The sequence below is a fragment of the Equus caballus genome, chromosome 6, assembly GCF_041296265.1.
Source record: "Equus caballus isolate H_3958 breed thoroughbred chromosome 6, TB-T2T, whole genome shotgun sequence".
NCBI lineage: Eukaryota > Metazoa > Chordata > Mammalia > Perissodactyla > Equidae > Equus > Equus caballus.
This window is the reverse complement of record NC_091689.1, coordinates 47,127,596-47,151,824: the sequence shown is the minus strand read 5'-3', so window position 1 is coordinate 47,151,824 and position 24,229 is coordinate 47,127,596. Positions and strand designations below refer to the sequence as shown.

The 24,229-nt window shown below is 47.6% G+C and overlaps 2 protein-coding genes and 1 long non-coding RNA gene across 7 annotated transcripts in view; 1 reads left to right on the top strand and 2 right to left on the bottom strand.

The window, feature by feature from the left end:
• The window catches only part of COPS7A (COP9 signalosome subunit 7A), a 23,978-nt gene extending 9,864 nt beyond the window's left edge, over nt 1–14,114 (bottom strand). Inside the window, exon 1 of one of the 3 annotated variants that reach the window (XM_023643046.2) lies at nt 14,013–14,114. The gene's annotated coding sequence lies outside the window, so the exon portion shown is untranslated. Of the gene's footprint in view, nt 1–10,573; nt 10,762–14,012 lie in introns of those variants that run through there. The other 2 variants (XM_001496881.5, XM_070269840.1) reach the window with 2 other exon arrangements.
• PIANP (PILR alpha associated neural protein) lies at nt 13,308–20,525 on the top strand. Of its 3 annotated transcripts, none has more exons than XM_001496868.7 (6): nt 13,308–13,815; nt 15,980–16,039; nt 16,302–16,816; nt 17,845–17,926; nt 18,726–18,947; nt 19,238–20,525. In XM_001496868.7, the coding sequence occupies exons 2-6, from the start codon at nt 16,023–16,025 to the stop codon at nt 19,257–19,259; spliced, it is 858 nt and encodes a 285-aa protein (XP_001496918.1). In that variant the 5' UTR covers nt 13,308–13,815; nt 15,980–16,022; the 3' UTR covers nt 19,260–20,525. The 3 variants fall into 3 exon arrangements, with proteins under 3 accessions (XP_001496918.1, XP_070125939.1, XP_070125940.1); XM_070269838.1 differs by lacking the exon at nt 13,308–13,815 and adding an exon at nt 13,903–14,286; XM_070269839.1 differs by lacking the exon at nt 13,308–13,815 and adding an exon at nt 15,700–15,737.
• LOC102147794 (uncharacterized) lies at nt 20,410–24,229 on the bottom strand. The gene is made up of 4 exons (XR_290426.4): nt 24,085–24,229; nt 23,636–23,762; nt 23,137–23,214; nt 20,410–20,554 (listed from the first exon to the last, which is right to left on the bottom strand). It is a non-coding gene; the product is annotated as an uncharacterized lncRNA (long non-coding RNA).

Genomic DNA, 24,229 nt, shown 5'->3' with positions numbered 1-24,229 from the left:
TTTGGTGTTGTATCTAAAAAAGCATCACTATAGTCAAGGTCATCTAGGTTTTCTCCTGTGTTATCTTCCACGCGTTTTATAGTTTTGCATTTTACATTTAGGTCTGTGATCCATCTTGAGTCACTTTTTGTGAAGGGTGTAAATTCTGTGTCTAGATTCCCTTTTTTTTTGCATGTGAATGTCCACTTGTTCTAGCACCCTTTGCTGAAGAGGCTACCTTTGATCCATTGCCGTTGTTCCTTTGTCAAAGAATAGTTGACCATATTTATGGAGGTCTATTTCTGGGCTCTCTATTTTGTCCCACTGATCTATTTGTCTATGCTCCTGCCAATACCACACTGTTTTGATTACTGTAGCTTTACAGTAAGTCTTGAAGTCAAGTAGTGTCAGTCTTCCAACTTTGTTCTTCTCCTTCAATATTGTGTTGGCTATTCTGGGTCTTTTGCCTCTTCATATAAAAATTTGTTTTTTTTTTTTTTTTTTTGAGGAAGACTAGCCCTGAGCTAACTACTGCTAGTCCTCCTCTTTTTGCTGAGGAAGACCAGCCCTGAGCTAACATCCATGCCCATCTTCCTCTACTTTATATGTGGGACGCCTACCACAGCATGGCGTTTGCCAAGCGGTGCCATGTCCGCACCCCGGATCTGAACCAGCAAACCCTGGGCCGCTGAGAAGTGGAACGTGCGAACTTAACTGCTGCGCCACCGGGCCAGCCCCCCGCCGTTTCTTTTTTTAAGATTTTAGTTTTCCTTTTTCTCCCCAAAGCTCCCTGGTACATAGTTGTGTATTTTTAGTTGTGGGTCCTTCCAGTTGTAGCATCTGGGATGCCACCTCAGCATGGCTTGATGAGCAGTGTCATGTCTGCGCCCAGGATTCAAACCAGTGAAACCCTGGGCCGCTGAAGCAGAGTGCGTGAACTTAGCCACTTGGCCATGGGGCCAGCCCCCATATAAATTTTTTAATCAGTTTGTCAATATCCATACAATAACTTGCTTGGATTGGGATTGAGATTGCATTAAATCTATAGGTCAGGTTGGGATAAACTGCTGTCTTGACAATATTGAGTCTTTCAACCCATGAATATGGATTATCTGTCCATTTATGTAGTTCTTCTTTGATTTTGTTCATCAGAGTTTTGTAGTTTTCCTCATATAGGTCTTATATATATGTATTTTGTTAGATTTATACTCAAGTATTTCTCTTTTTGGGGTGCTAATGTAAATGGTATTGTGTTTTTAATTTCAAATTCACTTGTTCATTGTTGGCATATAGGAAAGCAGTTGACTTTTGTGTATTAACCCTTTACCCTGCAACCTTGCTATAACTCCTTATTAGTTCCAGGAGGTTTTTTAATCGATTCTTTCAGATTTTCTGCATAAATGATTATGTTCTCTGCAAACAAAGACCGTTTTATGTCTTCCTTCCCAATCAATATACATTTTATTTTCTTTTTTTGCCGTATTGCATTAGCAAGGATTTCCAGTACGATGTTGAAAAGGAGTCCTGAGAGGGGACATCCTTGCCTTGTACATGATCTTAGTGAGAAAACTTCAAGTTTCTCGCCATGAAGTATGATGTTACCTGTAGCAGTTTTGTGTTGTTATTGTTGTTCAACTTTTTATTCAATCTTTATGACAACCTTTTGAGGTGCCTATTAATATCTCAATTAATCTGTGAGGACACAGGATCACAGAGTTAAATAATTTGGTTTTTTTTTTTTTTTTTTTGAGGAAGATTAGCCCTGAGCTAACAGCTGCCGCCAATCCCCCTCTTTTTGCTGAGGAAGACTGGCCCTGAGCTAACATCCATGCCCACGTTCCTCTACTTTATATGTGGGACGCCTACCACAGCATGGCTTGCCAAGCGGTGCCATGTCCGCACCTGGGGTCCGAACTGGCGAACCCCAGGCCACCTAAGCGGAACGTGCGAACTTAACTGCTGTGCCACCGGGCCAGCCCCCAAATAATTTGTTGAAGATCACCAGTGTAAGTGGCGGAACTGAGATTCAAATGCAAGTTTGTCTGATTCCAGCGCTGTGTTAAGAAAGAAAAGAAAAAGCAGAAAGGGAAGAGAGAAGAGAGGAGGGAGACAGAGAGAGCCTGAAATCTAGTTCTGATTCAGCCTTAAAGTAGCTGTGACCTTAAATTGTGCCATCTCGTAGCATCTCATCTTCCACATCTGCAAAGTGAGCAGTCAGACAACAGAATCGCTAAGGCCAATTCTGATTTTGATGTTTTATGATTTTGTGAGAGAAAGAGGAGTAAGACCAGAAAATGAGAGAATGATTAATAAGTAGAGAAGTAGAATTTAGAGAAAGAGAGGAGAGAGGGTGGACTAAAGGAGGGAGAGTAGAAAGAGCAGAGAGAGAAGAGGACGAGGAATAGATGTGAGAAAGAAGGGAAAGGGATGGAAACGAAGAGAGGAGGGAGACAGAGAGAGCCTGAAATCTAGTTCTGATTCAGCCTTAAAGTAGCTGTGACCTTAAATTGTGCCATCTCGTAGCATCTCATCTTCCACATCTGCAAAGTGAGCAGTCAGACAACAGAATCGCTAAGGCCAATTCTGATTTTGATGTTTTATGATTTTGTGAGAGAAAGAGGAGTAAGACCAGAAAATGAGAGAATGATTAATAAGTAGAGAAGTAGAATTTAGAGAAAGAGAGGAGAGAGGGTGGACTAAAGGAGGGAGAGTAGAAAGAGCAGAGAGAGAAGAGGACGAGGAATAGATGTGAGAAAGAAGGGAAAGGGATGGAAACGAGGAAAGAAGGGGGAAAGTGGGAAGAAAAATAAAGATGATCTCTAAGGGAAGGATGGGAGCTAATTAGACTAAAGCAAAGCCTAGGCTGTAACATTCATTCATTCACTCGTTTGTTACTAAGTAACAGTTATGTACAAGGCCCTGTGCCAGGTGCTGTGTTTTTAATGCTAAGGATAGAAAACAAGATGCCCTGAAATAGAGTAGAGAAGCTGACTAACATTCAAGGAGTCAGACACATAATAAAATATTCACCATTGATTCAAGAGGAGTACACTGAGCACCTCTTACTGCCAGGCGTTGTTCTAGTTCCTAGAGATATACACAAAATACCTGTCCTCTTGGTATTTACATTCTTGTGGTGAGACTCAGGCAATAAATAAATACATACATGCATACATAAACGGTCAGGAGGTAATAAATATTATGAAGAAAAATAAAGCAAGGAGAGGCGGATGGGGAACGCAGGAGACATTTGCTATTTCATATACGGTAGTAAGGAGAGGCCTCGCTGACACCGTGGCAATGGAGCAGAGACTTTGAAAAAACAAAAGGAGCAAGTCATGTGGATTTCTGAGGGGACAGTGTTCCAGGCAGAGCAAACTACAAGTGTAAGGGCTTTGAAATGGGAACATACATACTTGATGTGTTTGAGGAACAGCAAGGGGTCCTGTGTGGCTAGAGCAGAGTAAGGGGAGAGAAGTAGGAGATGAGGTCAGAGGGAGAACAAAGTGGCCAGATCATATCAGGCCTTGTGGGCCATTGTAAGGACTTTGGTTCTTACTCTGAGGCAGCCAATGGAGGGTTTGAGCAGAAGAGTAACAGGATCTGACCCATATGTTTAAAACATCATAATGGCTGCATGGACAGAAGCAACAAGTCCAATTAGGAGGCTACTGCAGTTATCCAGGCGAGAGACGGTGGTGGCTTAGACAAGGTGATAGCAGTGGAGGTGAGAAGTAGTGGGATGCTGAATTTAATGTAGACCTAGAGGGAACGGAATTTGCAAATGGATTAGATGTGAGGTGTGAAAGGAAAAGAAAGAGTTAAGAATGACATCATACACCTAAGTTGCACCAAACTTACAAAGTGCAGATCATTTTAATCTTATGTGTAAACTTTTCTGGAAAACAGGAAAAGAAAGGACACTCCTCAACTCATTCAATAGGGCCAGAATTACTTTGATAACCAGACCAGATAAAGGCAATACTAGAAAGAAAAATTACAGGCCAATCTCACTTATTAAGAGAGATACAAAAATCTTCAATAAAACACTAGCAAACTGAACCCAGCAATGCGCAAAAAAGATAATATACTGACTAACTTGAATTATGTCAGGAATTAAGGGTAGCTTAGTATTGGAAAATACATTCATTTTATTCATTATGTTAATAGATTAATGGAATAAATCACACAATTATCTCAATAAATACAGACAAAACGTATGAAATCTAAAAAGCATCTTTTAGAACACTAGAAGGAGGGACTGGCCCCATGGCTGAGTGATTAAGTTCGCACACTCTGCTTCAGCGGCCCAGGGTTTGGCTGGTTCAGATCCTGGACTCAGACATGGCACCGCTCATCGGGTCATGCTGAGGCGGTATACCCTCATGCCACAACTAGAAGGACCCACAACTAAGAAAATACAACTATGTACCAGGGGGCTTTGGGGAGAACAAGGAAAAATAAAATCTTAAAAAAAAAAAAAAAAAGAAAGGAAACTAGAAGGAGATTTGTTAATCTGATAAAGGAATGCCTGTTATCACCAATTCTGTTCGGTCTTGTAATGGGGATCCTAGCCAGAGCAGTAAGACAAGAATAAAAAAAGTAAAAGGATTAGATAAAAGAAGAAATGAAGCTGTTACCATTTACAGAAAATGTGAAAATGTGATAGCATATGTATAAAATTCAAGGCGCTACAAATAGGGGCTGGCCCAGTGGCACAGAGGTTAAGTGCACACGTTCCGCTTCAGCAGGCCGGGGTTCGCCGGTTTGAATTCCAGTGCGGACATGGCACTGCTTGGCACACCATGCTGTGGCAGGCATCCCACATATAAAGTAGAGGAAGATGGGCACGGATGTTAGCTCAGGGCCAGTCTTCCTCAGCAAAAAGGGGAGTCTTGGTAGCAGATATTAGCTCAGGGCTAATTCTCCTCCAAAAAAAAAAGAAACACTCTACAAATAAATTATTGAATAAGAGTTTAACAAGGCTGCTTGAGAAAAAAATACAAAATCAATTATATATCTATATATGAACAACAAATAATTAGATAATGAATAATTGTAAAAGTTACCACTTAGAACAGTATGAAAAATATCAAATACCAAGGTATAAATGTAACAAAATATGTGTAATAATGTTACAAAATAAATGTAAAATACAAAATAAATGTAAAAAAATATGTGGAAGACCTATATGCAGCAAATCAGAATTTACTGTGAGACACTGAGAAAGATCTAACACAAATGGAGAGATATTATCACATTCATGGATTAGAGGTCTCAATATCATGAGGAAGTCAATTCTCCTTAAAGCGATTTATAGATTCAGGACAATCCTAATTAAAATCCCAACAGGCTTTTTTGTGAGATTATGAAACTGACAAACTGATTCTAAAATTTACATGGAAATGCAAATAGCTGTTTGAAAATGAACAAGGTGGAAAGACCTGCTTTACCAGATACCAGGACATAATTACAAAGCCATAATAATTAAGACCGTGTAGGAGTGGCACAAGATAGTTACCTAAGTTGCCCACTGGAACATAATACAGAGGCCAGAAAGATTCAAACATAAAAAGACAGTTGACAGGGCTGGCCTGGTGGTGTACTGGTTAAGTTCATGTGCTCCACTTCAGTGGCCTGGGGTTTGCGGGTTTGGATCCTGGATGTGGACCTACATACTGCTCATCTAGCCATGCTATGGCAGCGTCCAACATACAAAATAGAGAAAGATTGGCACAGATGTTAGCTCAGGGACAATCCCCAAGCAAAAAGAGGAAGATTAGCAACAGATGTTAGCTCAGCGCCAATCTTCCTCACCAAAAAAAAAAAAAAAAAAAAAGACACTTGATTTATGATAGAGGTTGCACTTTTGAGCAGGAAAGAAAGGACACATGTTTCGATGTTGCTGTGACAACTGGGTATCTATATGAAAAAATAAAACCAAACTCCTACCTTAAGCCATATACAAAAATTATTCCACACTATACTATAGAGTAATGTAAAAGGCAAATTTAAACCCTTTTAGAAGATATATAGAGGAATATATTCATAAGTTCAGGGTAGGGAAATATTTCTTTTTATATATATATTTTTTAATTGAAATTCACAATAATTTACATCAAGGGTAGGGAAATATTTCTTAAGACTCAAATATACTAACCATAAAGGAAAAGATTGATAAATTTGACTACATTAAAATCAAGAACAACTGTTTATCAAAAGACAAGCCATGGAATAGAAGGAAGCATTTTGGGCCGGCCTGGTGGCGCAGCAGTTAAGTTCGAATGTTCCGCTTAGGTGGCCCTGGGTTAGCCAGTTTGGATCCTGGGTGCGGACATGGCACTGCTTGTCAAGCCATGCTGTGGTAGGCATCCCACATATAAAGTAGAGGAAGATGGGCATGGATGTTAGCTGAGGGCCAGTCTTCCTCAGCAAAAAGAGGAGGATTGGCAGCAGATATTAGCTCAGGGCTAATCTTCCTCAAAAAAAAAAAAAAAAAAAACAAAAACGAAGGAAGCATTTGTAACATACATAACTGACAAAGGATGTGACCAGGATGTATAATGAAATGACTAAGAAAAAAACTCCTAACAATAAAAACTCTAAACGTGAACTAAAGATTTGAACTAGCACTTCACAAGAGGAAATCCATGAGGTCAACAAACACATGAAAAGGTGTTCAACCTCATTAGTAATTAGTAACTACTAATCAGAGAAATGCAAATTAAAGCCATAATGAAATATCATTGTGTGCACCAGAAGAGCCAAAATTAAAGTCTGAAATATTAAGTGTTGACAAGAATAAGGAACAAAAGAAACTCCCATATACAGTGAGTGAGAGTATAAGTGGTTTAACCACTTTGGAAAAGAGTTCAGCATTATCTAATGGAAGAAGCCCTATGATGCAGCAATTCCACATCTACGCATACAACAAATACATATAGTATTATTACATTTATATCTTCAAAAGCAGACAAAAGAATCTATTTTGTTAAGGAATGTACACGCATATGGGGAAACTATTAAGAAAAGCAAGGAAGTGACTGCCATAACAGTCAGAAAACTACTTAGCTATGGTGAGGAGGGGATGGCGTATGATGGAGTAGGGACACACATCTCTCTTTTGAATACTGGGAAGGCTCTTTCAGTTAGCCTGGATGGTGGTTACATGAGTATTAGCATTCCCTCTGTAAGTGTTCCCATTATAAATAGTCAATATCCTTTATATTTATGTTTTGTTGCATTTATCTTTGTGTTATATTTCACAATAAAAATGGTCTTGAAAAAGCATTTAATTCAACACCCATACATAATAAAACCCTTAGCAAACTAGGAATAGAAAGAGCCTTCCTTAACTTGATAAGTTATTTAAAAAAAAAAAAAACTACAGCAAACACCATTCTTACTAGGAAAATATTGGAAGTGTTTCCTTTAAAACCAGGAACAAAAGAAAGATGCCAGCTATCACTGTTTGTATTCAACATGTACTAAAGGTCCTGGCCAGCACAAGAAAAGGAAATTAAAGGCCTAGTACTGAAAAGGAAAAAGCAAACTGCCATCATTGGGAGATATGATTGTCTTTGTAGAAAATTCAGTTTATAGAAAAATTATTACACAGAAGAGAGAGCTTATCGAGGTGGTTGGCTCTAAAATCAATATGGCAAATCAACTGCATTTCTATATACCAGCAAAAGACAATTTTAAATGTAATCTTTAAAAATACCATTTACTGGGGCCGGCTGGTGGCTGTAGCAGTTGGCTTCGTGTGCTCTGCTTTGGCAGCCCGGGGTTCATTGGTTCAGATCCCAGGCGTGGACCTGCACACCACTCATCAAGCCATGCTGTGGTAGGCAGCCCACATATAAAATAGAGGAAGATGGGCACAGATGTTAGCATAGGACCACTCTTACTCAGTAAAGAGGAGGATTGGCGGCAGATGTTAGCTCAGGGATAATCTTCCTCCAAAAAAAAAAAAAAAAAAAAATATATATATATATACCATTTACCATAACAGAAAAGCAATAAAGTACCGAGGAATAAATAAAACAGGAGATGTGCATTATCTGTATGCAGAAAATTATACAACTTCATTGAAAGACATTAAAGACCTAAATAAATGGGGAAGTAGCCCAAATCCATGATAGGAAGTTTCAATATCAAAAAGATGTCAATTTGTCTCCAATTAGACTTTGGATTCAATGCAATTCCAATCAAAATCCTGTAGCACTTGACAAGTTGATTCTCAAATAGAGCAATGACCAAGAAGTGGGGAGATCCTCCTGAAGAAGAATCTACTGGCAAGGTGGTGTCTGCTCTAGGAGAGATCTAGATTCATTCTACAGCTACAAAATTTAAGGAAGTGTGTTACCGGTGCAGGTTTTTTCAAGTTGACCAATGGAACAGAACAGAGTATCTAGAAACAGACTCATGTACATATGGACCTTTGCTACATAACAGAGTTAGCAAAGCAGATCAGGCAGAAAGGAGGGACTAGGCACTAAATGAAGCTGGGATAACTGATTTTCCATATTCAAAAATGAAAACTTGATTCTCATAACACACCATACACAAAAGTCAATTCTAGGGAGACTTAGGACTTAAGCATAAAGGGGAGAAGTTTAAAATATTTTGAAGAGGGGCCAGCCCTGTGGCCAAGTGGTTAGGTTTGTGTGCTCCGCTTTGGCGGCCCAGGGTTTCACTGGTTCGGATCCTGGGCGTGGACATGGCACCGCTCATCAGGCCATGCTGAGGCAGCGTCCCACATGCCACAACTAGAAGGACCCACAACTAAAATATACAACTATGTACTGGGGGGGGTGGTTTAGGAAGAAAAAGTAGGAGGAAAAAAAAAAAAAGAAGGTCGGCAACACTTGTTAGCTCAGGTGCCAATCTTTAAAAAAAAGAAATCTTTTGAAGAATATGTAAGAAGATACTTTTCTGACCAGGAATGGTAGAGAGTGATTTCGTATTCAAGATACAAAAAGCATAATCATAAAATGAAGGGTTGATAAATATTCTTTTTTTAAAAGATTTTATTTTTCCTTTTTCTCCCCAAAGCCCCCCAGTACATAGTTGTGTATTTTTAGTTGTGGGTCTTTCTAGCTGTGTCATGTGGGACGCCACCTCAACATGCTCTGATGAGTGGTGCCATGTCTGCATCCAGGATCTGAACCGGCCAAACCCTGGGCCACCAAAGCGGAGCGTGCGAACTTAACCACTCGGCCACAGGACCGGCCCCCCCCTTTTTTTTTCTCACTCACTGCACTCTGGGGCAGCAGGGTACCTTTCGGAAGCGCCCTAATTTACACAGTTCCAGGCACAATGGGGATGTACAGCTCCTCGTCCATCTATATATTCCACGTGTCATGGAGCACCTTGCAGGGGCAATGACAGGTCTTTTTTTTGTTAAAAGATGCACCTGGCCTCCCCGTCGGGGAATCAAGCCCCAGTCTCCCGCGTGATAGGCAGGGATACTCACTACCATACTAACAAGGATGCACCACTGTAATAGCCAAAAATAGAAACAATTCCTAAATCCATCAAGAGGAGAATAGATAAATTACGATATATTTGGTGTATTCACACAGTGGCACATTATATTCCAGTGAAAGTGTCTGGACTCCAGCTACATGCCACAGGATGGCTAAATCTTGGGACCGTTATACTGAGTGACAATTGACCTTTGGATTTGGAAATATGGAGGTCTGGTCATATTCCTTGAGGAATTTCAGCAGGGTACTTTGGGCAGAAGCCTAACAGGAGTGGGTAGTGGGTTCAAGAGAGATTAGGAAGTACAACCACACGTCCGCATACCATGAGGCTGTGTAAAAGGATGACAAAGCTCCCTATGGATTGGTACTGATATGGCAAGATAGCAAAGATACACTGTTAAGTCAAAAAGGAAAGATGTAGGAGCTGGCACCACGGCTGACTGGTTAGTTCGCCCACTCTGCTTCGGCGGCCCAGGGTTTCACTGATTCAGATCCTGGATGTGGACATGGCACCACACATCAGGCCATGGTGAGGTGGCGTCCCACATGCCACAGCTAGATGGACCCACAGCTAAAAATATACAACTATGTATTGGGGGGATTTGAGGAGAAAAAGCAATTAAAAAAAAAAAAAGAAGATCGGCAACAGTTGTTACTTCAGGTGCCAATCTTTAAAAAAAAAAGGAAAGATGTAGAAGTGTACAATGTGTGCCAACTTTTACGTAAAATACATGAAAGAGTAAGACTGCATACTACTGTTTGCTTGTGTATGCATAATGAAACTCTGGAAGAACACAGAAATTAGTCACATCGAGGGCAGGGATGGGACCTGGAAAGATGGTGGGCAGAAGTGAGAATGAGAACTTTATATGTCTTTTAATATATTGAAAACTTTTTTTGCACATGTGAATGTATTACCAATTCAAAATAATGAATTACAAAAATTAAATAGTTTAATAAAAGGAAAAGAGAAGGAATGGAAGGAGAAGTGGAAAAGACAACGAATAGAGACCATCTTAGGAGGCAGTTTGCTATAAAGGGAAGTAGAGAGGGGCAGAGGATGGAGGGTTTGTTTAAGATGCAGGAAATGACAGTGCACTTACAAGCTGCTGGGAATAATCAAGAGAGATGCTGCGCGAGAGGGACGGACAGTCGTTGGAACGATGACTTCGGGTGGTTGAAAAGCTCTGGGATCCCCGACAGGAGAGGTGGGCTGGGATGTGGGGAAAGTGGGGAAGTTCTCTTCTGTCTGCTTCTATTTTCTCAGAAAAGCAGCAAGCAAAATCATCAGCTGCGGGTGAGAAGAGTTCAGAAGGATGTTGGACATTTGAGAAGAAGAAACAGAGAGAAATTTACCCTGACAAATACTGAGACCCCCAATGAGCCTGGAGATACTGACAAAGATACCAGCAGAGCCAGAGAGAGGGAGAGAATTTATAGACTGTGGAGTGTGAGAAGGTCCTCAAATTCATCTGAAGACACACTTATCACTCTGTATTTCAGCGTCTCCCTCATGCAATTTGAAGTTCCATGAAGAGAGTGATGACTTTGTTCTTGCTCTCCACTGTATCCCCAGCCCGTAGCATGGCACCCAGCATGTAGGAGGTGTTCAAAGAATAGTCATTGAAGGAATGAACGAATCAAGATACTAGAAATAACTGATAATGACCCAAAGTCCTCAGTGTAAAAGACACTTACACTGGTAGTGAATATTCCCTTGATAAATAGGACCCACACCCATCACACAATGCGTCCTCTTACAGCATATCCTCAGGATGCACTGGGGCTCATTGGGGCCCAGGATATGGCAGGATTGGCATACCCTGCCTCACATGGCCCAGTTCACATCCAGTGTGCACCGTCTTTCCCCTGCCACTGGGAGACACTAGGAGGATGGCTCACTCACTCCGGTTCTGACCTCGGAATGAAGGGCTGTCAGGGACAGGCAAGCAGGAGGGCAGCCGCTGCAGGTGCTGGTCAGAACAGCAGGCTTCCTTCCGGGAGGCGTGAGTGCCAGGCTAATGATAGTGATAGCGCAGGGGATGAAGGGCGAGAGTCTAGAGGGACGGGGGTGTGAGCAGAGACTCAGCCTAAAGCATTCGGCACAGGAAAGAGATCAGGGACGGCAGGCAGATAGAGAGGAAAGGCAGGTGGAAAGCAGAGGAGAGAATGACGAGTTCAGAGTGGGCAGGGGTCCCAGGTGAAGGTCACTAAGCAATAAATACTGAGCAGCTACTGTGTTCCAGGCATGAGGAAAGATACAGGGTGAATAAAACAAATGAGATCTGTGTTCTCCGGTGTATGTGGGGCTCAGAAGGCAGACAACAAACAGTAAACAAATGTAAGATCATTTCAGAGAGTGATGAGTTGGAAAGACAATGAAACATACAGATGACACAGAGTGGGTGGCTGAATGACAAGAGGGAGCCAACCAGGTGGAAATGGGTGTGGGGACAAAGGTTTTCAGGAAGAGGGAATCAAAAGTGCAGGGGTGCTAAGAGAATGATTTCGGATGCTCTAGAACATAAAGAAGTCCAATCTGGCAGGAGCATTGTTTGGACACTGAGAAGGAACACAAGTTGGGGGGCCTCTCCTAACAAGGAGTTCAGATTTATTCCAGAAAAGCCACTCAAATATGTTAAACAGGGAAGAGCACGATATGATTTAGATTTTCAAAATATTACTAGAAAATGTGAAGACTAGTTTGTAAAGGGCAAGGGCAGAAGCTAGGGGCCAGCTAGGTAGCTATCGTGATATTCCAGATGACAGATGATGGCTTGGACCAGGATGATAGCAACAAAGATGGAGAGAAGTAGATGGATTCTTACATGTTGGATACAGAGCTCACAAGACTTGCGGGTGAATTAGATAGAGGGTGGGATCAGTGAGAAAAGGGAAAATGAGGAAGGACGTTTCCTAAGTTTTTGGCCTGAACAAGTAGCAGTCAGCATGTCCTAGGAAGGGGAACACTGGAAGAGGAATGGATTGGTGGGGGGAGAATTCAAGACATCTATTTTAGCTGCGTTAGCTTTGCATGGCTATTAGACATCCAAGTGGAGATGTCAAGTAGGCTGTTGAATAAATGAGTCTGGAGCTCTGGATATAAATTTAGGACTCGATGACATTTACATAGTATTTAAGCCTTGGGACTGGATGACATCACTGGACAGAGAATGTGGAAAGAGAAGAGGGCCAAGGACTAAGCCCTAGGAGGCTCTGACATTTAGAGGTCGAGTGGAAGAGGACAGAGAAAGAAAAACCAGTGAGGTTGGAGAGAAACTAGGAGAGTGTCATGTCCTAGAAGCACAACCTGAATAACACAGGGTAATATGATAAAGAGGGATGGGGTGAGAGTGGAGGCAGGAGAAGCTGCTTTTGATAGAGAAGTTAGGTAAGGCTTCCCAGAGGAGGTGATATTGGATCCAAGTGAGATTTTAACGAAAAGAGTGAGTCATTGTGAAAAATCAGGGAAAAACATTCCGGGAAGAGGGAACAGCAAGTGCAAAGGCCCTGCGGCAGGTTAAGCTCCTCTAGTTCTAGGAACAAAGATCAGGTCAAGTTCAGTTGGGGCATAAGGAGTGTTAGGAGAGGAGATCAGAGTGGGAGCCAGGTCATATAGGGCCCTGTAAGTCACAGTAAGGAGTTTGGATATTCTGAGTGCTAGAAAAGCTGAGTAATGCGACTGGATCTACTTATTTCAAAGAGCATTTGGAGAAGAACACACTGTAGCAAGGCCAGAGTGGAATCGGGGGATCAAACTTCAGGGATAATCCAAGGATGGTGCCGGATCTTCATCCCCACCTTGATCTCTGGTACTAGGCATGCTCCGCCAGGGGCGAAACAGAGTTAGGGATGAAGAGCGTTGGGTGACTCAGAATCTCAGAAACTGACTAGGGCGACCACGGGTGTCCATGGAGTTGGGGTGAAAGGGGTGGGGAAGCCCGCTGTCGGAACCCAGGAAGTCAGACGGTCGCTCACCATCAGCTGCCCTTTCCAACCCTTTACCTGGGACTCAGCTGGACGTGACTCCTGCGGCGCGGCGGCGGGAGGGTTAAACCGTGCGTGGCCTACAGGCGGGAGGGGGAGAGGCGGAGACCGAGCGCTCCGAGCTGCCGCGCCGAGCCCAGCCGAGCCGAGCGCCGCCCGAGCCGAGCCGAGCCGAGCCGAGCATCTCCCGCCGCCGCCGCCGCCCCGCGCCCCGGGCGCCCGCCCCCCACCCTCTCCAGCGCCCCGCAGCCGGCCAAAGCCCCTGACCATGCCCCGTGCCCCACTCGCTCCCGCGAGCCCCCAGCGCCGCGCAGCACTGAGCGCCCGCAGCTGTCGCGCCACCGCGCCAGGCATGCAGGTGAGTGAGAGGGACCTCCCACGCCCCCACCCCAAGGACCCCGGCCCTGCCCTTCCCGACTCCGCGCCCCCCGCCCCTCCCGGCGCAGTCCTCGGTCCCCGGGCTCAAGCCTCCAGCCCCTAAGCGCTCCTTCCCCGCCGCGCTCTCCATCCCTCCGCCGTCCCGACTCCATCGTGCCCTCCTGGCGCAGCGGTCACCGTCCCCGCAGCTGCCTCCATCCCGCCTTCGGCTCAGCCCTCGGCTCCTCGCATCCTCCTGCCTAGGGTTCTCTTTCTGCTCTCGGCGCTCCCTCCCTCGGAGTCCCTTCGCCGACCTCCTCGTCCTCGTTTTTTCACTCTCGCCGCTTTCCAGCCCTGCCCGGGGAGCACGGGCCTGTGGGAGGGGTGGGCTCCGGGCAACGCTGGGGATGCGGCCGTGTTCCCCCACCCCAAGGCTCCCGCCCCACCCCCAGCTGTCTCCTGCGCACAACAGGTCGGTGAGGAGAGAGGAGAGGGTGGGGGTGGCGCGCCTGCCTGGGGACTGCGGGCTTCCTGGAGGGGGCGGCTAATGGGAGTGCGGGGTCCGGGGACTGAAGTTGACGTTGGTGGGGGCGTGGGGGGGGGGGGGGCGATGCACAGGCGGAGAGGCAAGTGAGTCCTGAAGTCTGCTGGCCACAGTTGTCCCTGTGAGCCCTTCTCCGCTTCACTGGTTCGCTCTAACACTCCTCCCTCCCTCCGGCATCGTTCTCTTCCCGTCCCTCGCTCCCTTCTCCCCACCATGTCCCCATCCCCATCTCTTTCCAGAGCTCCATATCCCTTTAAATTTGAAGAAACAATTTCCAACTCCTCCATCTTTGCTGTTCCCATTTTCGGCCCGGTCCCTTCCTCTTCTCATTTTGTCCTCAGTATTATGCTCTCTGCTTTCCCATTCCCTTTCTTCCATCCCTGGTCTCCTCTACCCCATAACTCTCTTCCCCTTCTATTCTTTCCGCTTCCCGTCCTGCCTGAACCTTCCCTTCCTTCTCCAGCCTTTCCACCTTCTTCCTGGCTCCTGTGACCTTTTCACCCTCTCAGTTTCCCTCTCTGACCTTTACTCCTGTCCTGTTCTCCCTTCAGCATCCTCCAAGCTTCCAGTCTTCTGTACCCACCTTCCCAGTCCATTCCCTTTCAGGACTGACTCCTCTTCCTCACCCTGCACTGTGTGGCCGCTTCCTCTTCGCCTCTCTCCTCCCTCCTCACCACCCTTCCCTCTCTCAGCCTTTCCCCCTTTTATCTCTCCCCACTGCCCCCTTTCCCATCCCCTTCCCAGACTTTTCCATCTTATTCCCCTCTTATTCTCTGAGAGTTCTTAATGTTCAGATTTAGACCCAGAATCCAGAGGACACAGAGTGTCAGATCCCTGTTCACTCGGGAAGCCTGGTCCCCTTGGATCCATCACCCTCAGCTCTGAGAATATGTCCTTCCTCTTTCAAAACCAACCATCCTGATTCTCCCAGGACTCTTTCCCCAGGAGAGCTACATTTGAGGGGGTGGCCTCTCTCCAACTCCACCTCCCTTCAGAGGGCACCTATGCATTTCGATGATTAAACACTGAGCAAAAATTATATTCTGTAGTTTTTCTCCCACCCACCTCTCTCTTCCTCTGTCTCTTTCTTTCCATCTCTCCATCTCCTCCTCCCCTTCTCCTGAAGATGCAGATTCCTGGGGCCAATCATAAGAGAAATGCCGGGGACTACAAGTGGGGTGGGTAGGCTGGGATGCTCCCCCTGTGCACGCACCACACACTCACTCACTCAGATTGACTTCCTCTTCCCTCCCCCACCCTCAGACTCCCTCCCTAGCGGTAGGTGCTCAAGGAATCACAAGGTTCTTGGCTCTAAATTAAGATCCAAGAAAAGCTCGGAGCTGTGGGCAGAGGAAGTGAGAAGGAAGGAAGCCAGAGAAGTGAGAGTAGACCCTGGGGTGGGGACCTGGGAAGTTGTAAACAGGGGCTAGGGGATACAGAGAGAACCACTCTGAGAGTTTTTTCCCCAAAAGGATGCTCAGCGGCAGTGAATCCTGGGTGGCAGCAGCATAGGTGGCAGCCGGCAGCCTGGGAGGGGAGACGGGGGTAGAACTGGTGGGTGAATGAGCTGGGGACGTACTCAGGGCAGGGTTAGGGTGTGACAACTCCCTCTCTCCTCCAGTAAAGGCTGAAATTCTGGGTCACAGCTGAGGAAGATCTCGGACATGGAGTCCAGGATGTGGTAAGTTTGGCACAGCAGGGGGAGCTTGGAGGCCGTTTTCCTGGGGTCTTGGCTGTTTCCCTCCTATGCCCACCCAGGGCCTTCTATCCTGAGGGCTAGACCCCAGGAAGTTAGGAAATGGGGCCGGTCTTCCCAAGGCCCACCTGCTTTTGCAGAGAAACCTGGAGGGAGGCAGCCTGGGATCTCTGGGATGAGCCTGTCCTCCCCACACAAAGGCCCAAGATGGGCTTGTGCCTCAGCCACTTTCTCTCCTTTCTTGCAGGCCTGCACTGCTGCTGTCCCACCTCCTCTCTCTCTGGCCACTGTTGCTGCTACCCCTCCCACCACCTGCTCAAGGTTCTTCCTCCTCCTCACCTCGAACCCCACCAGCCCCAGCCCGGCCCCCCTGTGCCCGGGGAGGCCCCTCAGCCCCACGCCATGTGTGCGTGTGGGAGCGGGCACCCCCACCAAGCCGATCCCCTCGGGTCCCAAGGTCACGTCGGCAAGTCCTGCCGGGCACTGCGCCCCCTGCCACCCCATCAGGCTTTGAGGAGGGACCACCCTCATCCCAGTATCCCTGGGCTATTGTATGGGGCCCTACAGTGTCTCGAGAGGATGGGGGGGACCCCAACTCTGCCAATCCTGGATTTCTGCCCCTGGACTATGGTTTTGCAGCCCCCCATGGGCTGGCTACCCCGCATCCCAACTCAGACTCCATGCGGGGTGATGGAGATGGGCTCATCCTTGGAGAAGCACCTGCCACCCTGCGGCCATTCCTGTTCGGGGGCCGTGGGGAAGGTGAGTGGGAGTGGGAGAGGCTGGTAGGGATATGACGGGCGGGCAGGCTGGGTGAAGACTCTGAGGGCAGCAACAGAGGCTTTGTTAGCTCCTTCCACAGACGTGTCAGGCACTATGCTGGCACAGGAGGCAGAGATGAAGATGCCAGCCGAGCCCTCAAGGAGCTTGGGTCCACTGGAGAAGACAGAGGTGTACATACTCGGGGGATGAGTCAGTGTAATAAATGCTCTGACAGAGGCACACACAGCATGTTCTCAGGAAAGGAGAGAAGGGAGGGACCACTTCTGCCTGGGGATCGGGACCCCTTCCAAGAATTGACATTCGAGCTGGACCTTGAGGACGGAGTGGGAGTGGAGTATTCCATGCAGAGGAACCCCATGGATGAAAGGGACCTCTGGGGTGAGATCTTGCTCAGGGAATGCTGAGACAGGGCCAGTGGCTTGAGGGTGGAGCCAGGGAAGAGGTGGACATTTCCACCCCCTAGTTTCTGTGCAGAGAGAGGGGTCTTCTCTGACCTTGGAGCCTCCTCCTCATCACAGGTATCAGAAGACTTGGGAAAGTAGAGGAAAAGGATTTGGGAGGAAATGAGCTGAAAACTCTCAGGAAAGCGGATGATAAGAATAAAGGGGCAGGGGCTGGCCCTGTGGCTGAGTGGTTAACTTCACATGCTCGGCTTCGGTGGCCTGGGGTTCGCCGGTTCAGATCCTGGGCGTGGACCTAGCACTGCTCATCAGGCCATGCTGCAGTGGCATCCCACATAGAAGAGCTAGAATGACCTACAACTAGGATACACAACTATGTACTGGGGCTTTGGGGAGAAAAACAAAAAAAGAGGAAAATTGGCAACAGATGTTAGCTCAGGGCCACTCTTCCTCACCAAGGAAAAAAGTATAAAGTGGGGAGGCTCCAGAAAAGCAGAAAGAGCTTGGCAATGTGAATTCAAATGGCAAAAATCCTTAAGCTTCCTGAACTGCATCCCTCTCCTCCCACATCAAGCCTCCCTAAAACTTTCTCCCCACCCGAATCAGGTGTGGACCCCCAGCTCTATGTCACAATTACCATCTCCATCATCATTGTTCTTGTGGCCACTGGCATCATCTTCAAGTTCTGGTAAGCTGGGCAGAGGAGGGTGCTGGCAGATGGGGACTGAATGTTTGGCAGTGTTTAGGCAGGAAGGAGGAAAGGAGCAAAGATGGCAATTTTGCTGGAGGTGGGATAGGAAGTGGTGGATTAAGGCAAGACTTTGGGGAAAGACAGTAAGGATTTGGGTGGGGGGAGACAATGAGAAATCCAGGCAGATTCCTTCTCTCGGGGAAATACAGGATAATGGGAGAGATGGAATTATTTATGTGCACTCGGGGCTCTGGTGGGCATCCCATGTCCCCATTTCCTCCAAGAGAGAGAAAACGGACCCATTCTGCAGAGCCCCTTCAGAAGGGAGAGGAGGGAGAAAGTCTGGAGTTTTCTTTGCATGCATTTAATAATGGGTCACTCACTCCTTCACACTTTACTGAGAGAATCATTAGACTCAGGTGTCCAGTCATTAGCTGACTTTGATCCAGAACTAAACCTGCCAGGCGCCTGCTGAGGAGAGAAATGGCCCTTCTGGGTATGCATGGGGGAGGGGGCAATTCTGGGGGACTCTGTTTGTTGGTGGGGAGGACATACTCATTCTGTGGATCTGGACCAGGTCAGGAGGAGGTTTAGATCCCCGAGCCCTCTGAGGTGTAGGGGAAGTGGTTTTGTGGACACACAGTCTCAGGAGGCTTGGTGTTGGGATCTGTTAGAGGCCGTTTTCTCTGCTGTAGGATGTTGGGGGTGCCCGAGGGAGGCTAGGGGTGACCAGCACTGCTGGCCCAGGACGGGGGCTTCTTATACGTGTGAGATAACCTTTCCTTCTGTGCACCAGCTGGGACCGCAGCCAGAAGCGGCGCAGGCCCTCAGGGCAGCAGGGTGCCCTGAGGCAGGAGGAGAGCCAGCAGCCACTGACAGACCTGTCCCCAGCCGGGGTCACTGTGCTGGGGGCCTTTGGGGACTCGCCTACCCCCACCCCTGACCATGAGGAGCCCCGAGGGGGACCCCGGCCTGGGATGCCCCAGCCCAAGGGGGCTCCAGCCTTCCAGTTGAACCGGTGAGGGCAGGGGCAAAGGGATGGGAGGTTGGGGAGGGGAAGCAATGTAGGTCTCCGGGGCTGTGGTTGGAGTGCTGCCTCCTGGGTGGGTGGGGAACAGGCAGGCCTGGTGCCTCCACAGCCCCTGGCCCTCTCTGGGGACCTATGTCCTGTTCTCATGTTGCCATTTAAATCCAACTCAGCCCTCTTAACCTTGACTCCCTTTCTTTTTTGTTGGACTTTCCTTGATTCTCTCTCGATTCTCACCTACCCCTTGGTTCCTGACTGTGCCCTTTCCCTCTTCCTCTTAGGATTCCCCTGGTGAATCTTTGATGCCCCTCAACGTTGGGGTGCCACCAAGCAGGAGGCCAAGGGGCTGGCATAGCCCCCATCCCATTAGGGGGGACAGCTGTGGGAGCTGGGGCCACAGGTGCTCCTGGCTCCCGCCCTTGCACAGCACCCTGGAACACTTACTGGCCCATAGGTGATCCTACCTGCTCACCCTTCTTTAGGTGGGGGCCTCACATATTTGTGGCTTCTGGACCCCCATCCCTACCCTTGCACACTCACATGAAAGCCTTGCACACTCACCTCCACCCTCACAGGCCATTGCACACACTCATGCTCTTGTACAGCCAGTCTCCAGACCCTTTCCCCATCTCCCTCCCTGCCCTCTGCTGACCCCTCCCTTTCTCCCTTTGGTTTCTCCTTCTTCACTTTCTCTTCTTCCCAGGTTCCATGCTCAGCTCAGTCACTCAGAGGTCAGTGGGTGACTTCACTGTCACCTCTCTCATGCACTTCCCGGCCCCATGTTGTGGTGTTGCGTGTCGTGCTCACACTCTCCCTCAGGAACACCCACTGATCTAGTTTCTGTGGCCCCTGCATGCTGCCCCAGAGGTGGGTGGGAGGTGAGCTGGGGGCTCCTCGGGCCCCCAACTGTCATGGTCCCATGCCATTCCATGTCGTGTGTTTCACTGTCTCCCCCATCCCACTCCAAGGGTGCGCTCATTACCCTGAGGGCTCCCCCACGGGAATAGGGGTAGTGAGGCCCCAACTTCTCCCCCACCCCACTGCTAAATTCAATTGTCTGGGAGATGGGTTTTGGGGAGTCACCTGCTGCACTACATGAGAAAGGGGCTCCCATTTGCCCTTCCCTTCCTCCTAAGTCCCTTTTGTCTTATCTGTCCTGGCTGTCTATGTGTGTCACTCTCTGGAGTTCAGAGCCCCTGAGCCAGTCCTCCACGTCCCAGCCTCCCTGAGGGCCCCCCTAACTCCACCCAGGCTGCCAGGGATTGGAGCCCACTGGTTCAAGGCCATGGGGAGCTCTGCCTCCCAGTCCACCCTCCCCTTCCTAGGCTCCCTCACACCCCTCCTTCCTCCCTCCTTGGTTCTTCCACTCTGCCACCTTTCCCCTTCCCTCTCTCTTCCCCTGAGGTTTGTCCTACTTCTGTTTTTCCATCTTCCTTCCTTCTTCCTCTCTTACCTGGCTCCTATGCTGTGATATATATTTTTGTATTATCTCTTTCTTCTTGTGGTGATAATCTTGAATTCTTGTGGGATGTAAGTTTCAAAATTTTCAAATAAAGCCTTTGCAAGATATTCGAGTCCCTGGTTCTGCCTTAGGAGCCCTGCAGAGAGGAGAGGAGAGGAGGCAATGGGCAGCCAAGAGAGAGGGAAAGAAGGACGAAGCGGGTAACCCCATCAGACTTGCTCTGTTGGGATTCGGGGCATTGACTTGGGACAGGATGGAAGGCAGAGAAACTGAAGGGAGCAGTCCTGATGACGAGGAGCAGCCGGAGCAAGAGAGAAATTGGAAGAGTGGCTTGCTTGTTACTTGCCAGTGAAGGTCAAGAGAGACCAGGAGAAAGGAGAAAGAAGAAAAGGGAAAATTACGTAGAAGGACGGGCAATGGAGCAAGCAAGGAAAGGAAGAAGAGAGAGCTGATAAGACAGATGAAAGGTGAAGGGTGAAAGGAGAAGAGAAAAATGGAGCGATGGGAAAGAGATGAGAGGGAGCCACAGGAAGGAGGCTGCCTGGCCTGGTTTATTTTCAGCCTTGCTCCCTAACCTGCCCCCACCCACAGCTGCCCCCCAAAAGCTGTGCAGCATTAGAAGCCCTGTGGTTAACACTCATTAGCTTTCCGCACTCTGCCTCCTCTGAGAGAGGCACTGCTGGGGCGTGGGGGTGGCATCAAGGGGTGTGTCCGGGGGAGGGCACACAGGCTGCCCAGCTGGAATCAGTCACCTCTGAGCCCCTAAGTCTAGGTTTGGTTCTCCTAACAGCCCTGCAAAAGCCCACACATCAGCCTCTCAGCTGTTGCTAGGCTCTGTTACCATGGTAACCACCCAGGTCCCATTTCTCCCCCCACCCCCATCTGTGCCCCACTTGCTCCCTGGAAATGGGGGAGCTCCAGGAGGAGAGGAGACTATAACGCGCGAGAGGGCAGTCTGGGCTGCCCTGGACTGTGTCTGCCTCCATGCGTTTATCTTTGCAGCTAGAATTAGGAATGTATATGTGTGGGTAGGTGCGTGTTTTAGGAGTTGGGGAGCTTTCCTGTGTATCCAGGGAAGTGTGGCTGAGTCCACGCAGCACACAATGGCGAGTGGGGAGGAGGGAGCGGATTTCTCAGGACCAGAGTAGTACGTACATTCAGGGTGTCAGACTCCCTAAGAAACTGACAGACTGCTACAGAGGAAAGAAGCAGAGTGGGGGGGCGAAGGAGTGATGAACCAACTCAAAGCAGAGGTGCGAGGCAAACAAGCTGCTGAGGAGGGCTCACAGTCAACCCAGTGGGCTGAGGAGATCCCTGGTGGAAGGGAGGGCTGGATGGAACCTGAAGGTGCAGGAAGAGGCGCTGATGGGATGGGTTGGGGGCAGTGAGAGGGGAGAGGAAGCCTCATTAACCTTCCCCTTCTTTCCCCACAGGAATCTCGTGGGGGGTGGGGGGGAAGAGGGGAGGGACGATGGATGGACAGACACAGACCACATGACTGGCATAGAAATGGAAGGCACTCAAGTGCCTGGAGGGCACCCTGGGCTCTATCACTTTTGTGACTATCGCTCTTCAGAGGGACAGTGTGACCCGGTGGCTCATCCATATGCAAAAGCCACACATGAAGGCCCTTAATGAAGAGGGAATCAATTATTGCCTGATTAGACTGCTGTTTCTCTAAATTTAAAATAAATTTAAATGTGCCAGCAAGACACTGGAGATCCTTACCTGTTCCCTCTCCCTAAATGCCCTTCTTCCCCATGAAAATCAGATGACAGAGAAAGACAGAGAAAGGAGTTGTCCTAAAAGAATTATCCCAAACTAAACTGCATTGTCATGCTAACCATGAAGAGTCTGTGAGGCTCTGGGGAACAGATCTTAACCTTTATCTCTCATGGAGTTGAAACTGAGACTATGGGGCCTTGGGAGGGCCTCAGAAGCCTGCAACTGGTAAGCAGAGAGTCACTGCTTAGTGACAGACGAAGAACATAAACAATGGCCTTACTACCCTTTTGGTTCTTGGGGGCCACGCATCATAGGCCCCACTGGGACCAGTGTCTCTCATCACCACGTCTTCTGTGCCTCCTGAGTTGTGCATCAAATGACTCAGCCAGGCTTCTCTTAAGCATTTTTCTGGAATACTTACCATTATGGCTCAGACCAAACCAGGGAATGGGGAAGCCCCCAGGAGGAGGGATCTCCCAGGCAGAGCTCAGGGTGTGGAAGTGATTCAAGATGGAAACAGTAACGCCAGCTGGAAAACCCCAGGCTAAAATTAACAGGCCTCCTCCCCCACACCCCACATTTATTTATCTAAAGCTTTTCTCTAAGGACTTCAAAGCACTTAAAACTTGCTTCTTACAGCAAGGGTAGGACCAGGGCTGACAGTTGGAGACACTGAGGCCCGGGGAGTACCAGTTAATGTAGACAGGAAAAGAATAGGGAAGAACCTTAACTATTTTGCTCTCACTTTTCTATCTCAGCCCCCAAAGTCAAAGTTTCTCCAATCATCAATCTCTGACCCATGCAGCAACTAGTCTGGTCACACCTGAGCCCTTGAGATCCTTATCCTGCCCACGGTTGCTTTTCAGTTAACACAGCCTAACTGCAGAGCCCAAAAATGTGATGAAGACAGTAGACACTTTTAAAAAGATACAAACTATGATTACAAGCCAAAGGTATGTATTTTCTATTTAAACATTTAATTTAAATATTTACTTTTAGGTGTCCTTCGCTACTTCTTTGCTGTGACCTTGGGAAAAATCACTTAAATCTTCGGAATCTTATTTTCATCATCTGTAAAATGGGCATTATAATTATTTCTATTAGGGTTATTTTGCTCTCTAAAGCAAGGCACTATTACTGTTAATAGGAAGGACTTCAATTCTGCTTCAATCAAAATAGAGCTGAGCCCGAGGGATTCTGGCCAGATCAAGATGTGGGCTCGTGGCTGCATTCATTTACTCAAATAACATATATTTATTCAGCATCTACTAAGTACTGAGCAAAGCAGTGGGAAGGATAGCATGTATGAAACAGTTTCTTCCCTGAGGAGCTGACAACCTTACTGAAGAGTTAGTTAAAACAGGAACAAAAGGTACAGACTAAATGCTGTAGGAATTCAGAGAAAAGAACTGTTATGAGTTGAAACAATGAAGGAAGGCTTCCCCAAGTGTTTCATCCTTAGTATTCATTTATGCAACAAACGTTTACTGACCTGCTTACTAAGTGGCAGGCTCTGAGGATACAGCAGAGAACAGCTCAAAGTCCTTGCCCTCACGGAGCCGAGATTCTAGTGGGAAGAGCTGGACAGCGAACAATATAAGATCAGGTAGCCATGAGTGCTATATTTAAAAGCAAAGCAGAGTGAGGAGAGAGAGATGTGGACGAGGACAACACGAACGTAGAGCCCGAAGCAAGGAGAGTAAGGGGTGTGGTCGGGGAGGGGTCACATTTTGATGGCTGGGAGAGGTTATTAGTTACTCTTTGGGTCTAAGTAGGGACCTCAGAAAACCACATCCTATCCTTTCCCGCATATTCAAAGTATTGAGACATTCTTGAGAGTATGAGAAAAAAGAACGGTAACTTCCGACATCAGCCTATTCCCCTCCGAGGGAAGGGAAACGGGACCCTAGTCTTTTTAAGAATCCACACCTCTCCTCGTACCTTGATGCATAATTCATGAACCTGTCGCGTCTCCACCCTCCCACTTCCCCAGAAGTCCCTTCCGGAAGCCCGGGACCGTTCCGAAGGTTCAGCTTCTGCCCTTAGCAGAACCCGCCTGCACTTCCGTCGTGCCGTCACATCCACA

Bases quoted from the DNA above. Each gene is read 5' to 3' on its own strand.
- PIANP (XM_001496868.7), top strand. The intron at 16,817-17,844 runs GTGAGTGGGAGT...CACCCGAATCAG, and splicing joins GTTCGGGGGCCGTGGGGAAG to GTGTGGACCCCCAGCTCTAT. The intron at 17,927-18,725 runs GTAAGCTGGGCA...TCTGTGCACCAG, and splicing joins GGCATCATCTTCAAGTTCTG to CTGGGACCGCAGCCAGAAGC.